Genomic DNA, 24,865 nt, shown 5'->3' with positions numbered 1-24,865 from the left:
TGTGGTAGATGGGCAAGATAACAAAAACATTCTGGGAAATGATATATAATGAGCAGAAGAAATGTTTTAAAAAAACGTTTTTTTGGGGGGGAGAAACTTTTTTACTAGGAATTTCAGATGTAGAGATGCCAAAGTAGCAGATTATGTATGCGAGGACAACAGTGTGGATACTACTGGCCCAAAGATGGAAAAAAGACAAAGTCCTGACCAGACGTGAATGGTTGATGTAGATGATGGACAACGCCAAAATGGCGAAAATGACCAGGGAAATCAGAAACCAGGACATAGTCACTTTAACAAGGAATGGAAAAAAATATACAATTTACTTAGGAGAACACTGTAAAGAACTAAAAATTTGACAGGATTTGAGTAACGCTTTCAATGTACTAAAAGCTAAGCTAAAAATGGATTATTTTAAGAAAAATAGAGAAAATATATGATGCAGTAGAAAGTATTTGAAAATGGAAACCATGGAGGGATGGAGAGAATCCTAAATGTTGATGATTGTCACTAATGTTTGCATTCAAATGAATCGTGTAAAATTGAAGAAAAAAGATTTTCTTTTCTTTTTTTAAAAAAGAGAGAATAGCCATGTTTGTGTAGCTCCCTAATAGAGAAAGCTCCATGGCCATTGCTGGCTCCAATTGAGACCTTCCTCGTAGTTGTGTAAGTGGCTGATTCATACCTGGCACACTCGGCCATTGGCACATTCAACTCCTGAGGTCTCAATTCATTCTTTTCACCCTCTGGAAACCACGTCGAAGACAGCAGGATCAGTTTTACTGCTTAAAGTCTCCATTGCATCCACAGCCCATTCCACACTTTCCAGTCTTCCTGGAATGGATCTAGTATCCAGGCTTTTCCTGAAGGAGCATCTCTACCCCACTCCCAATTCAGCCCAAACACTGAGATCTAGCTCTGAGGGCCTTCTGGAGGTTTTCTCACTGTGAGAAGTGAAGATAGAGGAAACCAGGCAGAGGGCCTTCTTGGAAGTGGTACCCACACTATGGAACGACCTCCTATTAGATGTCAAGGAGATAAGTAACTATAGAACTTTTGGAAGACATCTGAAGGCAGTCCTGTATAGGGCGATTTTAAATGTTTGATGTTTTATTATGTTTCTGTATATGCTTGAAGGCACCCAGAGTGGCTGAGGTAACCCAGTCCGATAGGGTGGGGAGTAGTAATAATAAAATCATTATTATTACTATTAAGAGGAATCCTTAGATGGAGGCCATTTTTAGGGGCTATTTTGTAGGTGGCTTCAGGGCTTTTGCCCTTGCCTATTTGGCTCTAAATTGCTTTCTTGAGTGCCTTCATCATTTACATTGTAAATTGCAAATTATCTATATCGAAAAAGAAATCTGAGAAGTGTCTATCAACAACTAATGAGATCATAGACAATTCCTTCACTGAGCTTTGAATTTCAGTATGTTCCTGGGGGGAAAAACACCCATTCCCGGACCTCACTGAACCATTTGTTCCCAAGAGTTGCCTGCGACATGAGACCATGGCCTATAAATAACTCCAGGTAAGCCTCTACCTGCACCAATTCCCTTGTTGATCCATCTCTGCTCTGAGTCTCCTAATCTTTCCAGAATGATGAAGGCACTCCTGAGCGCAAGCCTCCTCTTGGTCCTGCTTTCTCCAGGTAAGATGGGGGACATTTAATTACCTTTGGAGGACACTGAAAATAACTTGCAGCTTGGGAGAGAAGGGGAGTTAGAAGTGCAGATCAACACCCCAGAGAGCAAGGAGTGCAGGGTTACCAAGAGAAAGTAGCAGAGAGTTAAGTCATGAATGTTTCTTGTGATGTCATTATGATGGGCCCGACAACCCTTTTTCCCCTGGCACCGTTGGGCCCGTCCTCTCACTTAAGTATAGTGCACACAACTCACAGAACACCAATCCCATGGATTTCCACAGTCTACCTCAGATTATTTTGTAGGGGATTTGCGTGAAGTAAAACTTAATAATTAGGAGTCTCGGGCAGGATTTGCTCAAATAAACAATAACAATTTTATTTAACAAGGAAGTTCATGACACGAGTCGATAAAACTTAGGATACTTCAGTTTACAATGTTATTTCACTTCAAGGTTTTCTCAGTTGTTTCACACTTAATGCTTTGGTTCTTAACAAGGTGGTACTTTCTGTCAGTTACACACCCCTAGACAACCATGCTCCTGAGGCACTCCAAGGTTTCACTGGTTTGGGAGTCTTCTCTTACTAGAAGAATATCTCCCCTCCTGACTGGAATGAGACCTAAGTAGACTGTCTCTTTACAGCTTCTACTTCTCCTTTCTCAACCTCAGCCCCCCAGTTAATTCCTGGCCTAAATACTCTTACAGGACACCGCACACTGTTCTTCACACTAAGCTCAGAGACTCCTTTCTCTAGCGTGTGATATTTTCCTCAGACTGGATGTTTCTGCCCAGAACCAACTCTCACTCCCTATCTTCCTACCTATCCTCTCAATCCCAACCTACTCCAAAACCTCCTCCCAACACTCCCTCCAATACTCACTCCTCCTTTCTCTCCAAATCCTCTCCTTTTCAACTCCCCCTCCTGGAACCTCGGCCAATCAGATGGTGCCATACATTAACCATTTTCTGGCATGGGAAAAAGAAAAAGGAAATACTTGGGGACCCACCCTGCCCCAGCAAAAACAAACTTTTCCTTCACAGTCATCCAAATAAATGATGTCATAGAGATAAATAATGAATACCTCACAGGAATCTTCTGAGGATTAAATGAGGAGGGGAAAACTATGTACACAGCCTTGAGCTTCTTGGAGGAAGTGGATGCAGATAAAAAAATAAATCGGAAAAATAGAAACTGAAAGTAAGTTAAATTGATAGATTGGTTCATCCCTAGTCCAGGATCCTGTCCTCACACTGGCCAACACAATGATTATGGAAGCTCACAGTCAGGACCTCAGTGCAACAACACTCTGGCTTACTGTGAGTTCCAGCAACTGATATCTGAAATATGCAACTTTTTATACTGGAGTAGTACATAGGCATCATGTTTAGTAGCCACTGAGAGTCTTATTTTCCATCAATTTGTCTAATTCCCTTCTAAAACCATTCAAATTGGTGGCATTAACTACCTCTTGTAGAAAATTCCATAGTTTAATTGTGCTAAGTTTGTAACCAAACAGTGGGAAGAAAATATATTTAAGTGAGAGTCTGGATGGGGGGGAAGGTTGGCCATGGGAAAGGGGGAGTTCACCTCCCCACTTCTTGAAAATAATTTAACCGATATTCTTGGCAATGGCTTCAAGAGTTTTAATTAATGAGTGTTTTATTCATTCTATTCTATTCTATTCTATTCTATTCTATTCTATTCAAATGCTTTTAAAATTGAACCCCTTTTAATTTAGAAGTATTAATTGACTCTCACCTCCTCCTTTGTGTGTCACTTAGCAAACTGCAAAACCAATTAATAATAATGTTAATAATAATAATAATAATAATAATAAATAATTCATGAAGTAAACTTTTGCTTCTGTCTTCAGCATTACCTCTGCACTGCAGATATACTTATAACAAGACTGGAATGACATACAATAGCTATCTTGAAACAACTTGTGACTCCAATGAAGATTCCTGTGTTGCCAGTGTTCTGCGTACAAATATAAGTAAGATTTGCCTGATTTTTTTGTCTTTTTTGTCTTTTTGTCTTTTTTGTCTTTTTCTGTTTGATTAGATCCAGGTTAAGATAGTTGAACTTTAAGGGTTCTAATAGCATATAGAAGTCTAAAGGTAAAGGTAAAGGTACCCCTGCCCGTACGGGCCAGTCTTGACAGACTCTAGGGTTGTGCGCCCATCTCACTTAAGAGGCCGGGGGCCAGCGCTGTCCGAAGACACTTCCAGGTCACGTGGCCAGCGTGACAAAGCTGCATCTGGCGAGCCAGCGCAGCACACGGAAACGCCATTTACCTTCCCGCCAGTAAGCGGTCCCTATTTATCTACTTGCACCTGGGGGTGCTTTCGAACTGCTAGGTTGGCAGGCGCTGGGACCGAGCAACGGGAGCGCACCCCGCCGCGGGGATTCGAACCGCCGACCTTTCGATCGGCAAGCCCTAGGTGCTGAGGCTTTTACCCACAGCGCCACCCGCGTCCCCTATAAGTCTACGCTGGGGCAATTCACCTATTAAAAAAGTGAAGTGAGGAAGCTGTGGCACTTCAGCTGTAGATGAATTAGAACTCTCATCAGCCTCAGCTAGCCTGGCCACCAGTCAGGAATGATGGGAGATGCAGTCCAACAACATCTGGAGGATCACAGCTTCCCATCCTGAAGTAAGGAATGGCTTACATTTGAAAATGGGGAATCTAACATCACCTGATCACAACGAGTGGCTGAATCTGGGTGCTTATCTCCAAGCTTGGACAATTTGATTTGCATTAATGATAAATCCCTGCTTACCCTTCTAAAGTTTTGACTTGATTTGCATTAACTAGAAATCCCCATTGACCCAAACCAATGAACTCCAATTTAGTTTTGGTTATCAAACTAGACAATAAGCCTGGAATATAACATGAATATCCCCTTTGCCATAAATGACATTGAAATTGAGACTCCTTTCACAGATCTATAAAAAAAGCTGAGCAATTGGGATGGGAAACGAAGGTGCTTCACACTTTCATGGCTCCCCCTCCCCCCTCAAGAAATTTTGAAATAACTCTCAGTGATGAAATGATTAGGAAGGAACCATCATTACGGGAGTATTCTTGCAGTTCACCTATTAAAAAGGGTTTCCGTTACCCAGCTTGATTCAGTGTGGGCCCCTCCAACCTGATGAACTTCTTTCATACTTCAACCATTGGTTAAGGTTGTTTTGATCCCCTTGCTTGATCCTGATTCACCCACCCCTTCTACCTAGAAGGACATGGGTGCCATTTCTGGTTCGTCTGAGGCGCCAAAATGCCTTGGGGCAATCCTGGGTGGGATGGTTCCAACATCTGGGTGGGATCTGTTCCAACATCACTGGTACATTCTTGGAGGGAGAGGGGCAAATGGGCAGTAAGGCTGATGCAATGCAATGTCTTGCCAAGTTTCTTGCACTGGGCAACAGGAGTTCAGGGAAGCATTTCCCCCACCCTGCAAACTGTTATGATCGACTAGCAGAGAGAATGCAGTGTATGGCACATGTATTGTCAGATGTATAGGAGAAGGCATGAGTCCTTGTGCTTGAAATTTGATGTGAAATGAAGTTCTGCATACATTCCAAATTAAAAGCATTATACAAATTAATTGCAAATATAAAAAAAGAGGTTGGTCCTATGGATTATGGAGGCAAGAGACTACTACTTGTGGCAGAGAGCTGAACTCATAAATGCCTGCAGAAAACTATTCTGTTCCACCTGGGCTATGCAGATCATTAAGAATAGATCTTTCCACACTGGTTAATTGATATCTATTGATTTACTTTTAATGTGGTTTTTCTTATATCTTTTACCATATTTTTCGCTCTATAGGACGCACTTTTTCCCCTCCAAAAATGAAGGGGAAATGTGTGTGCGTCCTATGGAGCGAATGCAGGCTTTCGCTGAAGCCTGGAGAGCGAGAGGGGTTGGTGCGCATCAACCCCTCTCGCTCTCCAGTCTTCAGGAAGCTATCCGCAATCCTTCAGAGCGCGGTGGGAACTCCCGCCAGGCTCCGAAGGCTTGCGGACAGCAGCCTGCAGCCTGAAGCCCGGGGTGTGGGCTTTGGGCAGCTGCGCAACTTTGTCTCCGCTCCAGGACCTGTTCTGGGGGCTGGGGTCGGGGGAAGCTCGGGCTTCCCCCACCCCAGCCCCACGGCAAAAATCGAAGCCCCACACAGCCTCTCCTGGCTGGAGAGGTTGTGTATGGCTAAAGAGGAAGCCAAGACAGCCAGCGGGATGCCCTATGGTCCGGTGCGCCCTATGGAGTGAAAAATACGGTATGTATTATTACTGGAAAACATTTTGATATTTTTTCCTCTTATGTTATAGCAGTGCACATGCATTTAAACAAACAAACAAACAAACAAACAAACAGCACCTCACTTTAGATTGCCAAATTTAATAATACTTTCCATATTGTTAGTTTGAAAAGGTCCTGATTCAGGAATCAAAGAAAATTGGAACCATTACCAAGAATGTGCCTTAGGAGCAATAGTCCTGAATATTTTTCTCAGATCTAGATATTTCTTTCAATTTCTTTTTCATAGGGGGACATCGAGTGCAACTTTTGAATAAATGCACGACATCCGACGATTGTTTCTCAGGCAATTACAGCTTTACTGCAGGGAATGGTAAATTCTTTGAGATTAAGAAGCACTGCTGCAACACTGAACTGTGTAACAATGCAACTCTCAGCCGTAAGTTTCTGTATAATTTTAAAATCCACAACATGTTAGGCTTTTCATTGGATTTGGCCAAGGGCTGGATACTTACTCAATCAGCAGTACTCAGAGGACCTGGGCCTCATTCAAAAGGGGTGAGACCGCCCCAGATGGCTATATGGGTTGAGCAGGTCAGCACTATTAGGGCCGACTCAAGGGGTGGAGAGGCAGGGAGGGCGAAGAAGCAGGCATGAGGAGAAACTGTGAAGAAGAGGGACCTACTGGGCAGCTACATCTCTGCCTGAGAAGGGATGGGTTCCCTTTCCAACCAGGCCTCTCCTGAATCTGTCCCAATGTCAATCCTAAACCCAGACTGGGTCTAGATAATCTTTTCATCCAATAACACTTGCTGGTGCCCCACCAAAACTGTAAAGCCCTTGGGTGAATTACAATAATATAACATACAGGTATAAAAACAGATAAAACCATTAACATGCTCACTATACTTTTGATTTTGGCAGTTCCTGATCGCAACGTGCTGGCTGAAAATGGCCTGAAGTGCCCAACCTGCTTCTCCAAAGGAGCCACACAGTGTAAAAGTGAGAAGACCATCAACTGCCTTGAGAATGAGACCCAGTGTGTTGTTTTTAAAGGATCTCTTTTTAGAGGTAACATTGCTACTTAGGCAGGGGGAAAGGGCCTAGTCATCGGATGGGTCATGCAGACTCATTCCTGTTCTCCTATTCTCCCCGTCCCTTCCCTTTCCCTTGCATATTACTAGAAATGTGAGAGGGTCCACATCTCTCACTGGCGCCATTCTGCACCCTTCCTTAGTGTTTTGCCTGCCTGGACTGTGTCCTTTAACTCTCATAATGCCACTTGCTTGTCCAGAAGGAGTATTCCCCTTGGCTGGGGAGGGCGGGGTATAAATAAATTATTATTATTATTATTATTATTATTATTATTATTATTATTATTAAAAACACCCTTCTGAACAAAAGTATAAAGTGCATTCATTGCTTCACCCCAGTTGCATCTGGATCTGTCCACCATTGGGTTGCAGTCGAGGACAAAATGTCCCCCTTGCTCAAAAAGCATATTTATTATGTAAAAGGCATGTAATAAGTTTTCTTAAATTCTGTTACAATGAGCAGTATCTGGCTAACTCAGACCATTAGTGCAAGGATTTACAGTTGTGCAACAGAATTTCCGCTCTTGGAAACTTGTAAAATAAAAGGAGGATTCTCTGGATGCTTAGATCACAGTGGGGCAATGAGGAAGCCTCAGTGGGCATCCAACCATCCTGAGAGACAATGAAGTGCATCTCCAGCTTTTTGTTTGTGTGTCGCTGCATCACACTGTTGTCTCATGCCAGGTTAAAACACTCAAGGTTCCCACACCAGGGAGGGAGTGTTGTTTTCAAATCTTGCTGTGTGGCCACAGCATGTGACTTTTAACATGCCCAGGAGATAGCAGGGATACAATTCCTCCCATTTTATTGCAACTCAGCTGCACACAAGAATTTGATCTGCTTAATCTAGTTAATTAGGCCTGTTTTCAGATTCTCTACTTTCATTATATTTTATAAATAAAATGTCAGAGGCTGGACTGAGGAGGAATGGTGGGAGCTGCCCTCTACTTTTCGGATTTCCTGAAGCCTGACAGATAAACTGTTTATTAATAATCATGAGACTCCTTTGGGTATAATGGCAATTCTGAATTACATATGAATTTCTTTTTATCCGAACTTCATGTTGAAAATTTTGTTTATTCATGTTCTAATTAAATTATATTTTTCAGATTTTTTAAATATACACATTTTAAAACTAACTAAAATTGTCATTTAGCCTCACAAGCACAATCTCTTAGTACCTGGGTAAAGGACTAATGTCAACATTTCTTTCCTTTTCTTCTAGCCCCCATTCATCTCCACGATTTCACGTTCCAAGGCTGTGGAACAACAGATTTTTGTGCCATCCACAGAAGAAAACTTGGATCTGGGGGATATGCCCTTTTTATTACCGAAAAAAGATGTTATAATGCTTCAGGAATCTCACACCAGCCTGAACATGAAGGGTAAATAGGACAGTGTAGACCTCCTCCTTGTGTATTGCAAAATTCATGGCAATGAGGGGAAACTGGAGGCCTAGTGTTGAAGTCCAGGGCTCAGGATCTGTGGATCTTTCTTTTTTGCTTTTGGTGGGGGTAAAGGGAAGCAAGGGGCAGAGAAAAATGGGTCAAAAATGTGCGGGTTGTAGATTCTAACTACAAAGAACCCTGTAGTGTATCATTAACAAATAGTTAAGTTTTCATTATGATCATTACAAAACAAAATAAATGGTTATGGAAAATAAAATTTTGGTTCTTAGTTCTGTTTCAGATACAAATGCAATTATTATTTATTGGTTTAGCTGAAGCAATTACAAAATATAAAATACATAAAACAGGATAAACGCAGAATAATTTTTTCTCCTTATAATCGTCACGGTAAAAGCAGAACAGACCACTTTTTCAGAGGTGTATGGGCACTTGTCCCTTAATAAAAAGTTAATCATATACCGAATCCATCTCTCAGTTGGGAGATTTAAATATTTGAACAAAACTTCTCTTAAGTCCTCATTGTTGTTGTTGTTGTTTAGTCGTTTAGTCGTGTCCGCCTCTTCATGACCCCATGGACCAGAGCACGCCAGACACTCCTGTCTTTCACTGCCTCCTGCAGTTTGGTCAAATTCATGCTGCTAGCTTCAAGAACACTGTCCAACCATCTCGTCCTCTGTCATCCCCTTCTCCTTGTGCCCTCAATCTTTCCCAACATCAGGGTCTTTTCCAGGGAATCTTTTCTTCTCATGATGTGGCCAAAGTATTGTAGCCTCAGCTTCACGATTTGTCCTTCCAGTGAGCACTCAGGGCTGATTTCCTTAAGAATGGATAGGTTTGAACTTCTTGCAGTCCATGGGACTCTCAAAAGTCCACTCCAGCACCATAATTCAGAAGCATCAATTCTTTGTTGATCAGCCTTCTTTATGGTCCAGCTCTCACTTCCATACATCACTACTGGGAAAACCATAGCTTTAACTATACTAAGTCCTCATAGATGGGACAAACCAGCAAGTAGTGGGTAGATAATTAGGAACCTCTATCTCCATGTAGGCAAACCTTTTATACCTAGGGCATCTGGTGATAGCATCCTTCAACAACAATGGACTTCAGACACTGGAGCCACAGAGCTGTAAATGCTTTCCCCCATTTGGTATTTGTGATGCTGGTTACATAGTGACGGGGTTGAATGTGTAGTTTGGCATATCAAGATGCAGGATGGTCCCACCCATGAAGCAAGGTGTGGTGACCATCTTAGGTGGCTGGATTGATAGGGGTCGTCAGGAACATGGCCCCCCAGAGCACAGCAGGACAGTCAGCCTCAGAAATTGAGCTGAGCTAGCAAAGGGATAACTCAGTAGATGCGAGCTGTCTGAGTTTAGAGAGGACAGCCCACCCCCTTTTTCCCAGGGAATAATCTGTTTGTTCTCATGAGGAAGAGAGGAAGAGTTGGAAGCCAGGCAACCATCAGCTAAGCCAGAGTCTGAGGCTGTGTCTTCTGGGGAAGAAAGGTAAAAAAGGTAAATGCCCCCTGGACAGTTAAGTCCAGTCAAAGGCAACTATGGGGTTGTGGCGCTCATCTCGCTTTCAGGCCAAGGGAGCCAGCGTTTCTCCACAGACAGCTTTCCTTGTCATGTGGCCAGCATGACTTAACCACTTCTGGTGCAACGGGACACCGTGAAGGAAACCAGAGCGCATGGAAACACCGTTTACCTTCCCACCACAGTGGTACCTATTTATCTACTTGCACGGGTGTGTTTTTGAACTGCTAGGTTAGCACGAACTGGGACAGAGCAATGGGAGCTCACCCCGTGATCGGGAAGCCAAGAGGCTCAGTGGTTTAGACCACAGCACCACCCGCATCCCTCTGGGGAAGAGACAGGCCAGCAATTCAGTCCCTGAATGGGGAGACTGGAGAAGCTTTAAGAGCAACAGAAGGGAAGGAGAAGAAAGACGGGATTTTGGCATTCATGGATACAATGATTGCGGGATTTTGGCGTTCATGAATACAATGTTCCAAGACCCCCAGAGGCTGCCTGTCACTTCCAGGCAATTGCTAAATTTGAGGCAGGGGAGTAGAATAGTGATGCAATTTTGGTTGGAGTTCAATATGTGGTGACAACAGCTGGAGTGGGGGGATAAGCCCCTTGTGACGTTGTATCGAGCCAGGCTTAATGGGGACTTACTGGATGAACTGGCCAGGATGCGCCCCCTCCTCATTAGAGAACATGGTACAGGCTTCTCTCTGCAACTATGGAACGAAGGATCAAAAGTAGGGGGGCAGGCAGACAGCCATTAAAGATGGCTGGCATTCCTGACATTTCAGTGCGAAGGTTTGGCAGTATGCCCAGAGAGGAACTGGGGGAGGCAGGCTTCAGACTTTGCCGGCTGAGTGAGAGAGAAGGAGAGGAGAGAGGCTGTGCTTTGTCTGAGGCATGCGATGCTCTGGATGTGTTTTTCTTGTAAATAAACTTACATAAAACTGATGGAGAGTCCTTGATGCTTATCCTTGGCCATTAGGAGGTGCTGCTAGTCTCCTCCAGTCCTTGTTTCCTGTGGGGAGATATATATATATATATATATATATATATATATATATATATATATATATAATCTTTATTGAGGTCCAAAGACCTATAGAACAATTTCAGAAGAAAATACAGTTAAGACAGCCAACCACAAAAGAGAGAGAGAAACTGAGGTGCTCATTTTGTTTTGTCTCGAGCTTGATGATCATTGTTTCTTTTGACTTCCCAAAGAAACTTTGCCATGGCCAGTGTAATATCATCAAACCTGTCATCCAAAATATATTTAATATGGGAGGCTTCAGATTTTTCCGGCAGATTTGGTAGTAGGGGTTTGATCATTTGGTCCCTTGCTTGCTCGTATTGCCCATAATGCAGTAAGATATGCTTCATGCAGTCGATGTTCTGAGAACATAAAGCCTATTCTGATAAGTGATGCCTCTCAGTCTACCATTTAGCACTTCCGAAGGAAATACATTTAGTCTGGCTTTGGTAAATAAATGCTGATAGGTCGGTACAGACAGGTTCCTAAGATATGAGGATAGCTGAAAGTCGTACCCATATTGGATTCCTGCTGCTATCGGGCTGCAGATTAAATAGGATCGAGATGGCAGAAATGTTTCCTGTGGAGATCTTTATTCATCACCCCTCACATTGTTCCTGATGTCGATCTTCACTTAACCCTTTCCCCCCTGGAATAGGGAGGTACTATTTTGTGGTTTGCCTCAGCTGCCAACATGTCTTGGGCCAGCCTTACCAAGGAGCACATTTGACAAGACAGGCAGAAGTGTGATGAGCACAGAAATAATGCTTTAAAATATGAAATTTCATATGGCAAGGTGCCACCTCACTAGCTAGCACACTCATACTCATCAATAATGTGTAGCATTTCCTTATCCCTAGCTGGAGGCTCCCCATTGTTAAAAGTCAGCATCTCATTGAAACCTCCACCCCCATATAAAATACCTAAGGGAAAGGATATGCACTCTGACCACTGTGCAAACACCAGCTTCCCTAGGAGCCAACTCCTAGGGGGCAAGGGGTCTTCACCACCTCCAGTAAAATGTCTGAGGGAGCTGGGCTCTCCCAAAGTTGATGGGCATTGCTATTCACATGGTATGCGTGCACCACATCATGTGACTGATTGGGTGGGGCATGGCTAACCAGCCCCTCACCCCTATATTATTCAAGTTGGCACAGCTGACCACTTCCAAAAGGAGAAGCTTTGGGCAGCTCTAAGATAGTGCATATATTTTTATTCCTTGGTTTTACAAATTCCGCTTTTGAGGAGATCCCCATTTTTGTGCACCATAAGAGATTTGTGGGGTGACTTTGATTTCAAAAGTTTTGAGGGCTGGGGGAATCTGTATACACCCTTTACTCCAATAGAACCTTGATAGAGAGTTGACTGAATTAATAACCAATGTATTGTATTTACAAAGTGCTTATTCAGATTTAAAAGCATAAACCTAGTTATTTAAAAGATTTCACCAGATCAGTGAGTGAGGTGCTCCTCGAGTTGCCACTTGTGTTTTTAAACCTATTGGCAGAAATCAAAACAATTGATTTTAAGGGTTTTTTTTGCATTATCAAGTCTTCTTTGGGCAGCTCTAAGATAGTGCATATATTTTTATTCCGTGGTTTTACAAATTCCACTTTTGAGGAGATTCCCATTTTTGTGCACCATAACAGATTTGTAGGGTGACTTTGACTTTGTAAGTTTTGAGGGCTGAAATCAAAACATTTGTCTTTTTATAACTGAGTTTAAGTTTTTCTTGCATTATCAAGTCTTCTTTCAGATGACTACTTTGGAATGGCGAAGCATATATAGCAGACAGGAAGGATGAAAGTTACAGGACCCTGGGGGCAAGCATGGTGGAGCTTCAGTATCAGGATTCAGGTTCAGTTTTCCAGTCAATGGAGAATCATTCCTGGACTCTGCCAGCTCATGTCTCCTGAAACTGAAGGACAGGCCAGGGGCATGACAACTGATCTGTCTCTCCTAGTTGCCTTCAGACAGGGTGCCATAAACAATTGTCGTCGTCCCCCCCCCCCCCATTCCACGGACTGAGCAACCTGGTGTGACGGGAAAGTTTGTTTTGCTGGGCAGGTTCTTCCTCAAGTGTTTTATTTTTATTTTTCGCTGCCACCAAATTGTTAACGAATGACAGCCTCTGATTGGCTGGAGTTCCGTGAGAGGGGGTTGAAAAGGAGAGGATTTGGAGAGACAGGTTTTTAGGTTGGGACAGAGATTGGGATAATATGTTGGGAGATAGCAAGGTAGGGAGTGAGAGGAGAGAGAGTTGGTTCTGGGTAGAAGCATCCACACTGAGGAATATATCAAAAGCTAGAGAGAGGTGTCACTGAGCTTAGCATGAAGGATAGTGTGTTGTGTTCTGTAAAAGTAATAGGTCAGGAATTAACTGGGAGGCTGAACCAGGAGAAGTAGAAGCTGGAAAGATACAGTCTATTTAGGTCTCATTCCAGTCAGGATGGGAGAGATTCCTCTACAAAAAGAAAAGACTCTGGGGTAGTTTGTAAGAATTCAGGTAATTGGTGTTCTGTGAGGTGGGTGCACTATATTTAAGTGAGGGCGGGCCCAACTCCGCCAGGAGAAATACTGCCATTGTGCCTTTGCCCCTGGCAAGATACTTTGGTCATGCATACAACAGGCATCAGTAGTAAAATAATACTACTTCCTGTCAATTGTTTATTCCCCACCCCTCTTGTGTTTAATTGGTGATGTCATATGACACTCCACCCCAAGAGTCCCATCCCACCTCCAAGAGCCACCATGAAAATGATTTTTTTGGGGGGGTTCACACAACCCACCTGTAATGATGGCACACCACTGCTTCATTCAAGTGGGCTGGGACCACCCCCTTTTGCAAGGAGGCATTATCACCTCCCTGACCCAGTCAGCTGTCCCCGCTCTACTAGTATTCCTCAGACAAGAGGGGCAAGGGGCATTGTGCTTGAATGTTACCAACTGAAACTCATCCAACACAACAGGGCTAGACTGTGCTCTGCACACCCCTTGAGATTCATCTGCAGTAAAAGAGGGGTCAAGTTTCCAGTGGATGCAAGCAGTTACTTCCTCAATATTTTTTGAAAACAAGTCACAGCATTTAAAAGTCACAAGCACCCTCCCTGGCTCCTGATGACATGCCCTCCCCATTTTCACCTTGGAGAATTCCTCACCCAGCCTCTCACCCTGGGAGATGGCCACTTCTCCACCTCTCAACCTGGTTACTGGCACCAGATTGAGATTTCCCTCACCACCACTGGCAGCACATTAAACCTTATTCTATTTTATTCTATTTTATTGTAAAAGCTCAGGCCAATGCTTTCATATCATCATGTGGCTGAGATATCTTAAATTCTGAGATTTAGAGATATCTAAATACTGTTATTATCAGAAAATACAAAAGACAAACCTATACAAAGGAAATGAGTAGAAAGAGGTATATTTAAATATAAAGAATAGCAAAAATGATGGTAAAGGTGATGATGTTAGGGTCTATAAAAGAGAGAACAGCATAAAAGTAGGAAAGAGAGGAGAAAAGAAAGGGGGAAATAAGAGAAAAAGGAAAGGAAAGGAAAGGAAGAAGGAATGAGAGGGGAAAGAGAAATATATGGAAGAGAGGAATGTGTGTTTGTTTAAAATGCAGATGAAAGCTGTTCAGAAGGCAGATCGCTGAAGATAGGTCACAAGAGGAGATGTTATCTACAACCTTTTCATTCCTGTAGCTTATGAAAAGGACCCGTCATTCTAAGAGCTTGTTCTCTTGTTGGCTTCTGATTTCTGTTCAACAAAAGGCCAAACTCCCAGAATATTAGGATGTCACCACTCTTGCTAGCCATTCTTCCCTTCAGGTCCAGGAGACACCTGTGGGTACAAAGGACATCTGGGTGACCCAGAAAGCAGAAGCTGTTGCCCAATGTCTCCAGCAAAATACATCACCCAGGATGCACAAAGAGATCTGAGGTTCTGGTTTGAATCAACACTGTATCCAAATAAGCACAGAAAGTACAGAATACATATTTATTTTAAAAAATAACAACAGTGTAGTAAGAACCCTGTTACCATATAGGAATAAAAGATCGTAGAAGAAGGTCACTTAAGAATTTGGGAACATTTGGGAAAATACAAACACAGAAAATAGCAAATCTGACTTAGTCTAAGCTAGTGTATTTTAACACCACTTTCTGACCCTCAAAGAGATGTGGCAACCATCAGTGAGTACACATCCCTTTGCGGGGCACATCTTCCACTGTGATGTGCAACAACTACTACTACCAAATTTTTCGCTCTATAAGACGCACTTTTTCCCTCCTAAAAAGTAAGTCTTATGGAGCGAATGCAGGCTTCGCGGGGCTATCCCAGAAGCCAGAACAGCTAGAGGGAGCGCTGCACAGCGCTCCCTCTTGCTGTTCTAGTTTCTGGCTTAGCTGCACGAAGCCTCCGCAGGGCATGGGAAGCCTTCATCCTGCTGCCCTGCGGAGGCTTCGCGGGGCTAGCTCTGGCTTTTCCGGGAGGTGGGGGAAGGGACAGAGCACGCAGCTCTGTCCCTTCCCCCACCTCCCAGAAAAGCCCCAAAAGCCGTGCTCCCTTTAAAGAGCCGTGTGTGGCATGTGTGTGGCTCTTGGGGGCTTTTCCCCAGGGAGGGAGAAGGGCAGCCCTTCTCTCTCCTTGTGGAAAAGCCCCCAAGAGCCACATACACACTCCTCGCGGCTTGTGAAAGGAGCGCTGAGCAGAGCCTGGGCTGCATACAAGCTCTGCTCAGCGCTCCCTTTAAAGAATTATTTTTTTTCTTGCATTCCCCCTCTAAAAACTTGGTGCGTCTTATGGTCAGGTGCATCTTATGGAGCAAAAAAATAGGGCAATAGCATAGCTGTCAACATTTTCCCCTTTTTAAGGGAAATTTCCTTATTCTGAATAGGATTCCTAGCAAGAAAAGGGAAATGTTGACAGCTATGATTAATAAGCTTAATGGCTCTCATACTGGAGAGAAGGTAGTCATCATGACTGTGTAAAAAGAAAGAAAATACTGATAAGCTACAAAACTGCCAGTGCAAACTAAAATGGCCCCATGGATACAAGCAGGTTCCAGGTTCCCCTGATTTCTGGGAAGAGCATGTATGTGACATGCTAATTTTTGATTACTTTGTGCCTCATTAGGATTAGGTTGTTTCCAGCTCAGTTTTATCAGAAAGCCCGAGAGAAGATCACATTCATTTAAAGTACCTGTCTACTGTTTACTGACAATGTAGGTGTGGCTAGACTGGAAGGGGCATCTGGCTGAACTCCCACAGAGTTCCTTAAAAAGATTTCATCCAATATGAAATAAGAGCTTTGTGTTACAATATAGAAATATAGGATTTCTGGGAAAGTATGCGCTCTCTATTTCCATAATTTTCTGCTCTTCACTGGAACAGTCCTTCCTTGGTGGAATTCTTGGGCACATTTCCTTGGCCCTTAAATCCATCCAAGTCAGCTCCTTCTTCTTCCATAGGTCACCTGCTGGTTCGTTCCTCCTTGGCTTTTGATCACTCCGGCATTATGAGGGCTTTTCTGAGTATATAGTTTTTCTTCTTTGAACATTTGGCTTAGACTACTGCCTAGGCTAAACAATACAGAGGTGTGGGAACAGTGCAATGGTTGGGCAAGCCCCTTCTTTCTGCTCTGAAAGAAGCAGCAAAAGGAGGCATTTGTACGGCTTCTGGCAGAAGGGGTGAGGATTCTGACAGGGTCCCAAGTACAACCCCCTTCTTCCCAATGCCAACAACTACTGCTAAGTAGTCCTAACATAAATCATGACGCAAAGAGAAGGACACCCCCAGATAGACAGCTTAGTGCAGAATGTCCTCTGTGCCTTCTGTGCTGTGTGTGGCTAAAAAAATACCTTGGGTGGTGGGAAATGAGGGTATTGCTCTGGCCATCACCAGTTAAACATAAGGTGAGCATACTGGATCAGGGCAATCACCCCTCAAGTCCAGCATCTCAACAGATTACTGTGGGATCCCTGTGGGAATGAGCTGGCTTCAATTCAAGACAATGTGGCTAAGGAGAGTCATCACCAAATAGAACAGGTTAGTCAAAGTATCTTTCCCTGTCCCAACAATCTGGCGCAATTAGAACAAGGCGGGGCAAAGTTCCAGGAAATTATTTAATCAGCTCTCAGTAATGATTTTGGAGTTATTGTATTCTATTCAGTGCCTACCAGTGTGTCCCTGGCACCTTTCAACAGCCCTGAGGTATGTCTAGCTTTGCCAGCTGAGCAGTCACCTGAGCAGTACCTTGAGGCTTTCATTGCACTTTGATTAATGGCCTGGAAGAACAGAAAAAGTATATTGTTTATTCTAATTCAGTAAAACCCAACACCAAGTAAGTGCAAAAACAGAGGCATTTGCTCAGAAGACACCTTTATCCATCAAGGACCCAGCAACTTCCTATAGGCCTTGGATGTGATAGCATTAGCTGTTTGCGTACATATTTGTAGCTAATGAGGGCTGCAGTCAGGGACTGAAGAATATGGTTGGCAGTCTCAGCCATTGTGGGAGGAAATTTAAAGTAAACTTTTGCTTCTGTCATCAGCATTACCTATGGACTGCTTCTTTGGCTATAACAAAACAGGACTGACATATAATGGCTATGACAGAATAAGTTGTGACTTAGAATAGAATCATAGAATCATAGAATCATAGAGTTGGAAGAGACCACAAGGGCCATCGAGTCCAACCCCCTGCCAAGCAGGAAACACCATCAGAGCACTCCTGACATATGGTTGTCAAGCCTCTGCTTAAAGACCTCCAAAGAAGGAGACTCCACCACACTCCTTGGCAGCAAATTCCACTGTCAAACAGCTCTTACTGTCAGGAAGTTCTTCCTAATGTTTAGGTGGAATCTTCTTTCTTGTAGTTTGGATCCATTGCTCCGTGTCCGCTTCTCTGGAGCAGCAGAAAACAACCTTTCTCCCTCCTCTATGTGACATCCTTTTATATATTTGAACATGGCTATCATATCACCCCTTAACCTCCTCTTCTCCAGGCTAAACAAGCCCAGCTCCCTTAGCCGTTCCTCATAAGGCATCGTTTCCAGGCCTTTGACCATTTTGGTTGCCCTCCTCTGGACACGTTCCAGTTTGTCAATGTCCTTCTTGAACTGTGGTGCCCAGAACTGGACACAGTACTCCAGGTGAGGTCTGACCAGAGCAGAATACAGTGGCACTATTACTTCCCTTGATCTAGATGCTATACTCCTATTGATGCAGCCCAGAATTGCATTGGCTTTTTTAGCTGCCGCGTCACACTGTTGGCTCATGTCAAGTTTGTGGTCAACCAAGACTCCTAGATCCTTTTCACATGTACTGCTCTCAAGCCAGGTGTCACCCATCTTGTATTTGTGCCTCTCATTTTTTTTGCCCAAGTGCAATACTTTACATTTCTCCCTGTTAAAATTCATCTTGTTTGTTTTGGCCCAGTTCTCTAATCTGTCAAGGTCGTTTTGAAGTGTGATCCTGTCCTCTGGGGTGTTAGCCACCCCTCCCAGTTTGGTGTCATCTGCAAATTTGATCAGGATGCCCTTGAGTCCATCATCCAAGTCATTGATAAAGATGTTGAATAAGACCGGGCCCAAGACAGAACCCTGTGGCACCCCACTAGTCACTCTTCTCCAGGATGAAGAGGAACCATTGATGAGCACCCTTTGGGTTCGGTCAGTCAGCCAGTTACAAATCCACTGAGTGGTAGCATAGTCAAGACCGCATTTTACCAGCTTCTTTACAAGAATATCATGGGGCACCTTGTCAAATGCCTTGCTGAAATCAAGGTAGGCTACATCCACTGCGTTCCCTTCATCTACCAGGCTTGTAATTCTGTCAAAAAACGAGATCAGGTTAGTCTGACATGACTTATTTTTCAGAAATCCATGCTGACTATTGGTGATCACAGCATTCCTTTCTAGGTGCTCACAGACTGTTTGCTTAATGATCTGCTCCAGAATCTTCCCTGGTATTGATGTCAGACTGACTGGGCGGTAATTATTTGGGTCCTCTCTTTTCCCCTTTTTGAAAATAGGGACAACATTTGCCCAATGAACATACCTGTGTTGCCAGTGCTCTGCATACAAATATAAGTAAGATTTGCCCGATTTTTTGTCTTTTTTCTGTTGCAGTAGATCCAGGTTAAGATAATTGAACTTTAAGGGTTCTACTAACATATAGAAGTCTATTTCTGGGGCAACTCACCTATGAAAAAGGTGAGGTAAGAAAGCTGTGGCGCTTCAGCTGTAGATGAATTAGAACTCCCATCAGGCTCAGCTAGCCAGGCCACCAGTCAGAAATGGATGGGAGATGTAGTCCAGCAACATCTGGAGGATCACAGTTTCCCGATCCTGAAGTAAGCTGAATTTGGGTGCTTATCTCCAAGCTTAGAGAACTTGATTTGCATTAACTAGAAATCCCTTTTGACCCAAACCAATTTACCCCAGTTTAGTTTAGGTTATCAAACTAGACAATAAGCCTGGAATATACAGTGGTACCTCTGGATGCAAATGGGATCCGTTCCGGAGCCCCGTTTGCATCCAGAGCAGAACGCAACCTGTGTCTGCATGTCTGTGCAGGTTGTGATTCGCTGCTTCTGCACATGCGCGTGACGTCATTTTGAGCACCTGAGCGTGTGCGAGTGGTGAAACCCGAAAGTAACACATTCCTTTACTTCCGGGTCGCCGTGGAGTGCAACCTGAAAATGCTCAACCTGAAGCAACTTCAACCTGAGGTATGACTGTAATCTCAATATCCCCTTTGACATAAATTACATTAAAATTGAGAGTCCTTTCACAGAAACTATTCAAAAGCTGAGCAACTGGGATGGGAAATGAAGGTGCTTCACACCTTCATGGCTCCTTATCCCCCTTCAAGTAATTTTGAAATAATTCTCAGTTATAAAACGATGAGGAAGGAAACAACAGAAAGGAAGTATTCCTGTTGTTCGCTTCTTAAAATAGGCTTCAGTTACCCAGTTTGATTCAAAGTGGGCCCCTCCACCCTGATGAACTTTGGTTCCTACTTCAACCATTGGTTAAGGCTGATATGATCCCCTTGCTTGTTCCTGATTCACCCACACCTTCTACCCAGGAGGGTGTGGGTGCCATTTTGTGGTTCGCCTCAGGTGCCAAAATGCCTTGGGGCAATTCTGGGTGGGATGGTGGTGCTCACTTGACCATCTGTTCCAACATCACTGCTACATTTTTGGAGGCAGAGCGGCAAGGGGGCAGTGAGGCTGGTGCAATGCAATGTCTTGCCAAGTGTCTTGTGTTGGGAACAACAGGTCAGGGAAGCATTTTCCCCAACCTACAAACTGTTACGATCAACTAGAAGAGAGAGTGCAGTGTATGTCAGATGCATTATCAGATGCATAGAGGAAGGCATGAGTCTTCGTGCTACAAATTGACCTGAAATGAAGTTCTGCATACATTCCATTGCCCAATTTAATAATATTTTCCATATAGTTAGTTCTATTTTCCATATTGTTAGTTTGAAAAGGTAACACAGGCAACACAGAAAATTACAAATTACAAAATTAGGAGCAATAGACCTGCATATTTTTCCAAGACCTAAATATTTCTTTCAAATTCTTTTTCATAGTGAAACCGAGAGTGCAACTTTCAAGTAAATGCACGTCATCCAATGATTGTTTCTCAGGCAATTACAGCTTCACTGCAGCAGATGTAAATTTTTTTGGGATAAAGATGCAATGCTGCAACACTGAAATGTGTAACAATGCAACTCTCAGCCGTAAGTTTCTGCATCATTTTAGAATCATTAATGTTATGTATTGAAGTTCTCACCCTGGCCACCAGAGGTATTGTGTATATAGTTTTCACTCAGGTCCACGTCAGTTAATTTAGGCAGGAAACCCTGGGGTGTTGTTGTTACAATGTTGGCAGCTGGCTGCCTATAAAAGCAGGCCGGCTGAGCTGTTCAGTTCAGTTCAGTTCAGTTCCAGCTTACTTATAAAGAACTACCTGGAGCAATCTCTGTGCCATCTGCTATGTCAACCCACTACTTAATAATTAACATGTTAGGGCTGTGCACTGGATTTGGCCAAGGCCTGGATCCTTAGTCAATCAGCAGTACTCAAAGGACCTGTGCCTCATTCAAATGGGATGGGACAGCTTCAGATGACTACAGGTTGGGTTGAACAACAAAGGACTATAAGGGGCTCTGAAAGGGTGGAGGGTCAGGCAGGACGGAGAGGCATGCATGAGGAGAAAGTGTGAAAAAGAAGGACCTACTAGGCAGCTTTGTCTCTTCCTGAGAAGGGATGGCTTGCCTTTCCAGCTAGGCCTCTCCTTCTTCTTGCCCCTCGAAGCAGCTGCATGCAGGATTAGATCCTCCTTCTGATAGGTGGGAAGATTGTATTTTGCTTTTTAAGGGAAAGGGTCAGGGCTGCCTGGGAGTGGGCTTCAGCCAATAGAATGGCTGTGGCAGGTTCCACAGGGGGGGGTGTATTGGGCTCAGTAGTGGCGCCCACCTTGTGGAACACGCTCCCTTCAGATGTGAAGGAAATAAGCAGCTATCCTATCTTTAAAAGACATCTGAAGGCAGCCTTGTTCAGGGAAGTTTTTAATATGTAATGCTGTACTGTTTTTAACATTTGATTGGGAGCCGCCCAGAGTGTCTGTGGAAACTCAGCCAGATGGGCGGGGTATAAATAACAAATTATTATTATATAAGATCTGATCCTGCACAGTCCCACTGCCCCTTCAATCCATATTCTTGCTGGATGTTAAGATATGTCCCTTACAACCCAACTATTATATCCCAGTATCCTCCAAAATGACCCTTGAGCTGGTTCTGGTTAGTCTTTTAATGGGAAAAATAAACATTATCTAACACAGAGATGCGAAAACAGACAAAACCATTAACATGCTCACTATACTTTGATTCCCCCCCCCCAAATTTTTCTTATTCGTTTTCCAAATTTATAACAAACTTAAAAAGAAAACATCAAAAAACAAGCAAGCAAACAAACATATATCCTAACTGTAAAAATTCCGCTTTGGTTATCATTGTTGGTTGACTTCCTCGAATCCCCCTGGCTGAGTTTCCATATACATCATTGCAGCAGTTTTTCAAAACTAGTTTCACATAAATTTACTTAGTCCATTAACATCTCTCTTTCTTTTCATTTGGACTTTTAACCTTAGTATTCTATAACATCACATGCTGTAACAGCGGAGTAAAGTTCCCAGTGGAAGCAAGAAATTTCATCCTCAAAATGCTTTGGAAACAAGTCACAGCATTGACAAGACACAAGCAGACCCCTTGCCTCCCAATGACAGGCCCTCCCCATTTTCACCTTAGAGCTTTCCTTTTCTCACCCAGCCTCTCATCCTGGGATATGTCCACTTCTCCACCAGGTTGAGATTCCCCCCCAAGTCTTGCAGCACATTAAGCCTTTTATTTTATATTTAAAGCTTGAACCAATGCTTTCATACCATCACACGGTTGTGATATCTTAGCATTGCCTTCTCTCTCTCTCTCTCTCTCTCTCTCTCTCTCTCTCTCTCTCTCTTTCAGTGTGAGGGGGTTGCCTAAATAATGAAACATTGAATATAAATGGGGAGGAAAAATGTCACATCTTGTTAAAAGTGATTACACACATATTACTGTACTCCAGTCCTTAGAAATTCTGTTAGAATAAGCAGATACAAATGACACAGTGATACAAAGGAAATTAGTAGAAAGGGGTATACCGTATTTTTCGCCCTATAGGACGCACTTTTTCCCCTCCAAAACTGAAGGGGAAATGTGTGTGCGTCCTATGGGGCGAATGCAGGCTTTCGCTGAAGCCTGGAGAGCGAGAGGGGTCGGTGTGCACCGACCCCTCTCCCTCTCCAGGCTTCAGGAAGCTATCCGCAAGCCTTGGGAGCCCGCGGGAGTTCCCCCCGGGCTCCCCCGGCTTGCGCAGTGCTGCCTCTTATCCCGAAGCCCCGGCGCACTCAGCAGTCGCGCCGGGGCTTTGGGTAGCTCTGCGCAAGCCGCGGGAGGGCTCCCCCGGCTTGCGCTGTGCTGCTTCTTATCCCGAAGCTACCCAAAGCGACTGCTGAGCGCGCCGGGGCTTCGGGATAAGAGGCATCGCTGCGCAAGCCGCGGGAGGGCTCCCCCGGCTTGCGCAGCGCTGCCTCTTATCCCGAAGCCCCGGCATGCTCAGCAGTCGCGCCGGGGCTTCGGGTAGCTCTGTGCAAGCTGCGGGAAGGCTCCCCCAGCTTGCGCAGCGCTGCCTCTTATCCCGGAGTCCCGGCGCGCTGAGCAGTTGCGTCGGGGCTTCGGGTAGCTCTGCGCAAGCTGCGGGAGGGCTCCCACGGCTTGCGGAGAGCAGCCTGTTTTGGGGCTGGGGTCGGGGGAAGCTCAGGCTTCCCCCGCCCCAGCCTCACGCCTTGGGGGGGTGGGAAATATTTTTTCTTTCTTTATTCCCCCCAAAAAAAACTAGGTGTGCCTTATGGGCCGCTGCGCCCTATGGGGCGAAAAATACGGTATATAAAATTAATAGCAATAATGATGGTAATGATGATGATATTAGGGTGTGTAAAAGAGAGAACACCATAAAAGTAGGAAAGGGAGGAGAGAGAAAGGGGAAATATGAGAAGGAGAGGGGGAGAGAGAAGATGGGGAAGAGAGGAATTTTTTGGGGTAATAAGGGGCTTACTGGCTCTAATACTTGAGAGAAGATAGCTGTCATGACTACAGTAAAAACAAAACATACTGAAAAGCTACAAATCTGATAGTGCAAACTTCAATGGCCTGATGGATGCAAGCACATTCCAGGTTCACCTGATTTCAGGGAAGAGCAAATGTGTGACATGCCAATTGTTGATTACTTTGTGCCTCATTAGGATTAGGTTGTTTCCAGCTCAGTTTTACCATAAAGCCCGAGGGAGGAACACATTTATTTAAAGTACCTGTTTACTGACAGTGTAGGTGTGGTTGGACTGGAAGAGGCACCTGGCTGACTCCCACAGAGTTCCTTAAAAACATTGGATCCAATATGAAAAGAAGAGCTTTGTGTTACAATATAAAAATATAGGATTTCTGGGAAAGCATGCACTCTCTATTTCCATAATTTCCTGATCCTCACTGGACCAGTCCTTCCCAGTTGGAATCATTGGGCACCTTTCCTTGACCCATAAATCCCTCTAAGTCAGCATCTTTTTCCATAGGTTCATTCCTCCTTTGCTTTTGATCACTCTGGCATTATGTGAGCCTTCCTGAGTATATGATTCTCCTTTGCACAGTTGCTTTCAACTAATGCCCAGGCTAAACAATACAGAGGTGTGGGAGCATTGCAATGGTTGGGGAAGCCCCTTGTTTTAACCAAGCTAAGGTACCTGAACATACAAAGATTGTTAGGCCCAGCCAGTCTCTTCCACCACCTGTTCTGACTCTTTTATCATTTCACTTAGTTGACAGATGTGTTCTGTCAAATCTCTGCTTGCCTGTTGTTTTCCATTAAAAAACAACAACACTGATGCTTTATATAAGGAAATACCATTATTCCCCATCCCAAACTATTGATTTGAAGGATAAACATTTTCGAACCATCTTTTTATTTGCCACAATCATTTATATTTATCATAATAAACATAAGGAAGTACACAAATACAGCACTCTTTTCTCTGTGTCCTGCATCCCATTTCAAAAGGAGGAGGTTTATGCTGAAACATAATTACCCGTCAATGTGAGATTTGTGAAGCATTATAATAGTATTTCTATTGGAAAAGAGCACTATTGCTCCAATTCCAACTCTTTCAAAAAAAAAATCTGTTGTTCAACATCCTTGGAAAGTGAAGTCACTCCTATGAACGAAATCTGGAAAAGAAAAAGAAATATTCACATTAGTCATTTACTAAGGCCTTGGAGTTTGTGGT

General features: G+C 43.8%; 1 protein-coding gene across 1 annotated transcript; it reads left to right on the top strand.

Moving 5' to 3' along the window:
- Positions 1-248: 248 nt before the first annotated feature.
- Positions 249-8,390, top strand: LOC128419194 (phospholipase A2 inhibitor and Ly6/PLAUR domain-containing protein-like). Its single transcript, XM_053399613.1, has 5 exons — positions 249-339; positions 1,532-1,651; positions 6,197-6,346; positions 6,832-6,978; positions 8,227-8,390. The coding sequence occupies exons 1-5, from the start codon at positions 249-251 to the stop codon at positions 8,388-8,390; spliced, it is 672 nt and encodes a 223-aa protein (XP_053255588.1).
- Positions 8,391-24,865: the final 16,475 nt, after the last annotated feature.

The sequence above is a fragment of the Podarcis raffonei genome, chromosome 8 (genome assembly GCF_027172205.1).
Source record: "Podarcis raffonei isolate rPodRaf1 chromosome 8, rPodRaf1.pri, whole genome shotgun sequence".
In the NCBI taxonomy this organism is placed as follows: Eukaryota; Metazoa; Chordata; class Lepidosauria; order Squamata; family Lacertidae; genus Podarcis; species Podarcis raffonei.
Note: the sequence above shows the minus strand (reverse complement) of the source record. Positions and strands in the feature narration are given on the sequence as shown.

What these genes read in the sequence shown, in the direction of transcription:
- LOC128419194 (XM_053399613.1), top strand. Translation starts at nt 249, where the DNA reads ATGGCGAAAATGACCAGGGAAATCAGAAACCAGGACATAGTCACTTTA. An exon ending in AATTTACTTAGGAGAACACT is followed by an intron (nt 340 to 1,531) that starts GTAAAGAACTAA and finishes AAATAACTCCAG; the next exon opens with GTAAGCCTCTACCTGCACCA. An exon ending in TAACAATGCAACTCTCAGCC is followed by an intron (nt 6,347 to 6,831) that starts GTAAGTTTCTGT and finishes TGATTTTGGCAG; the next exon opens with TTCCTGATCGCAACGTGCTG.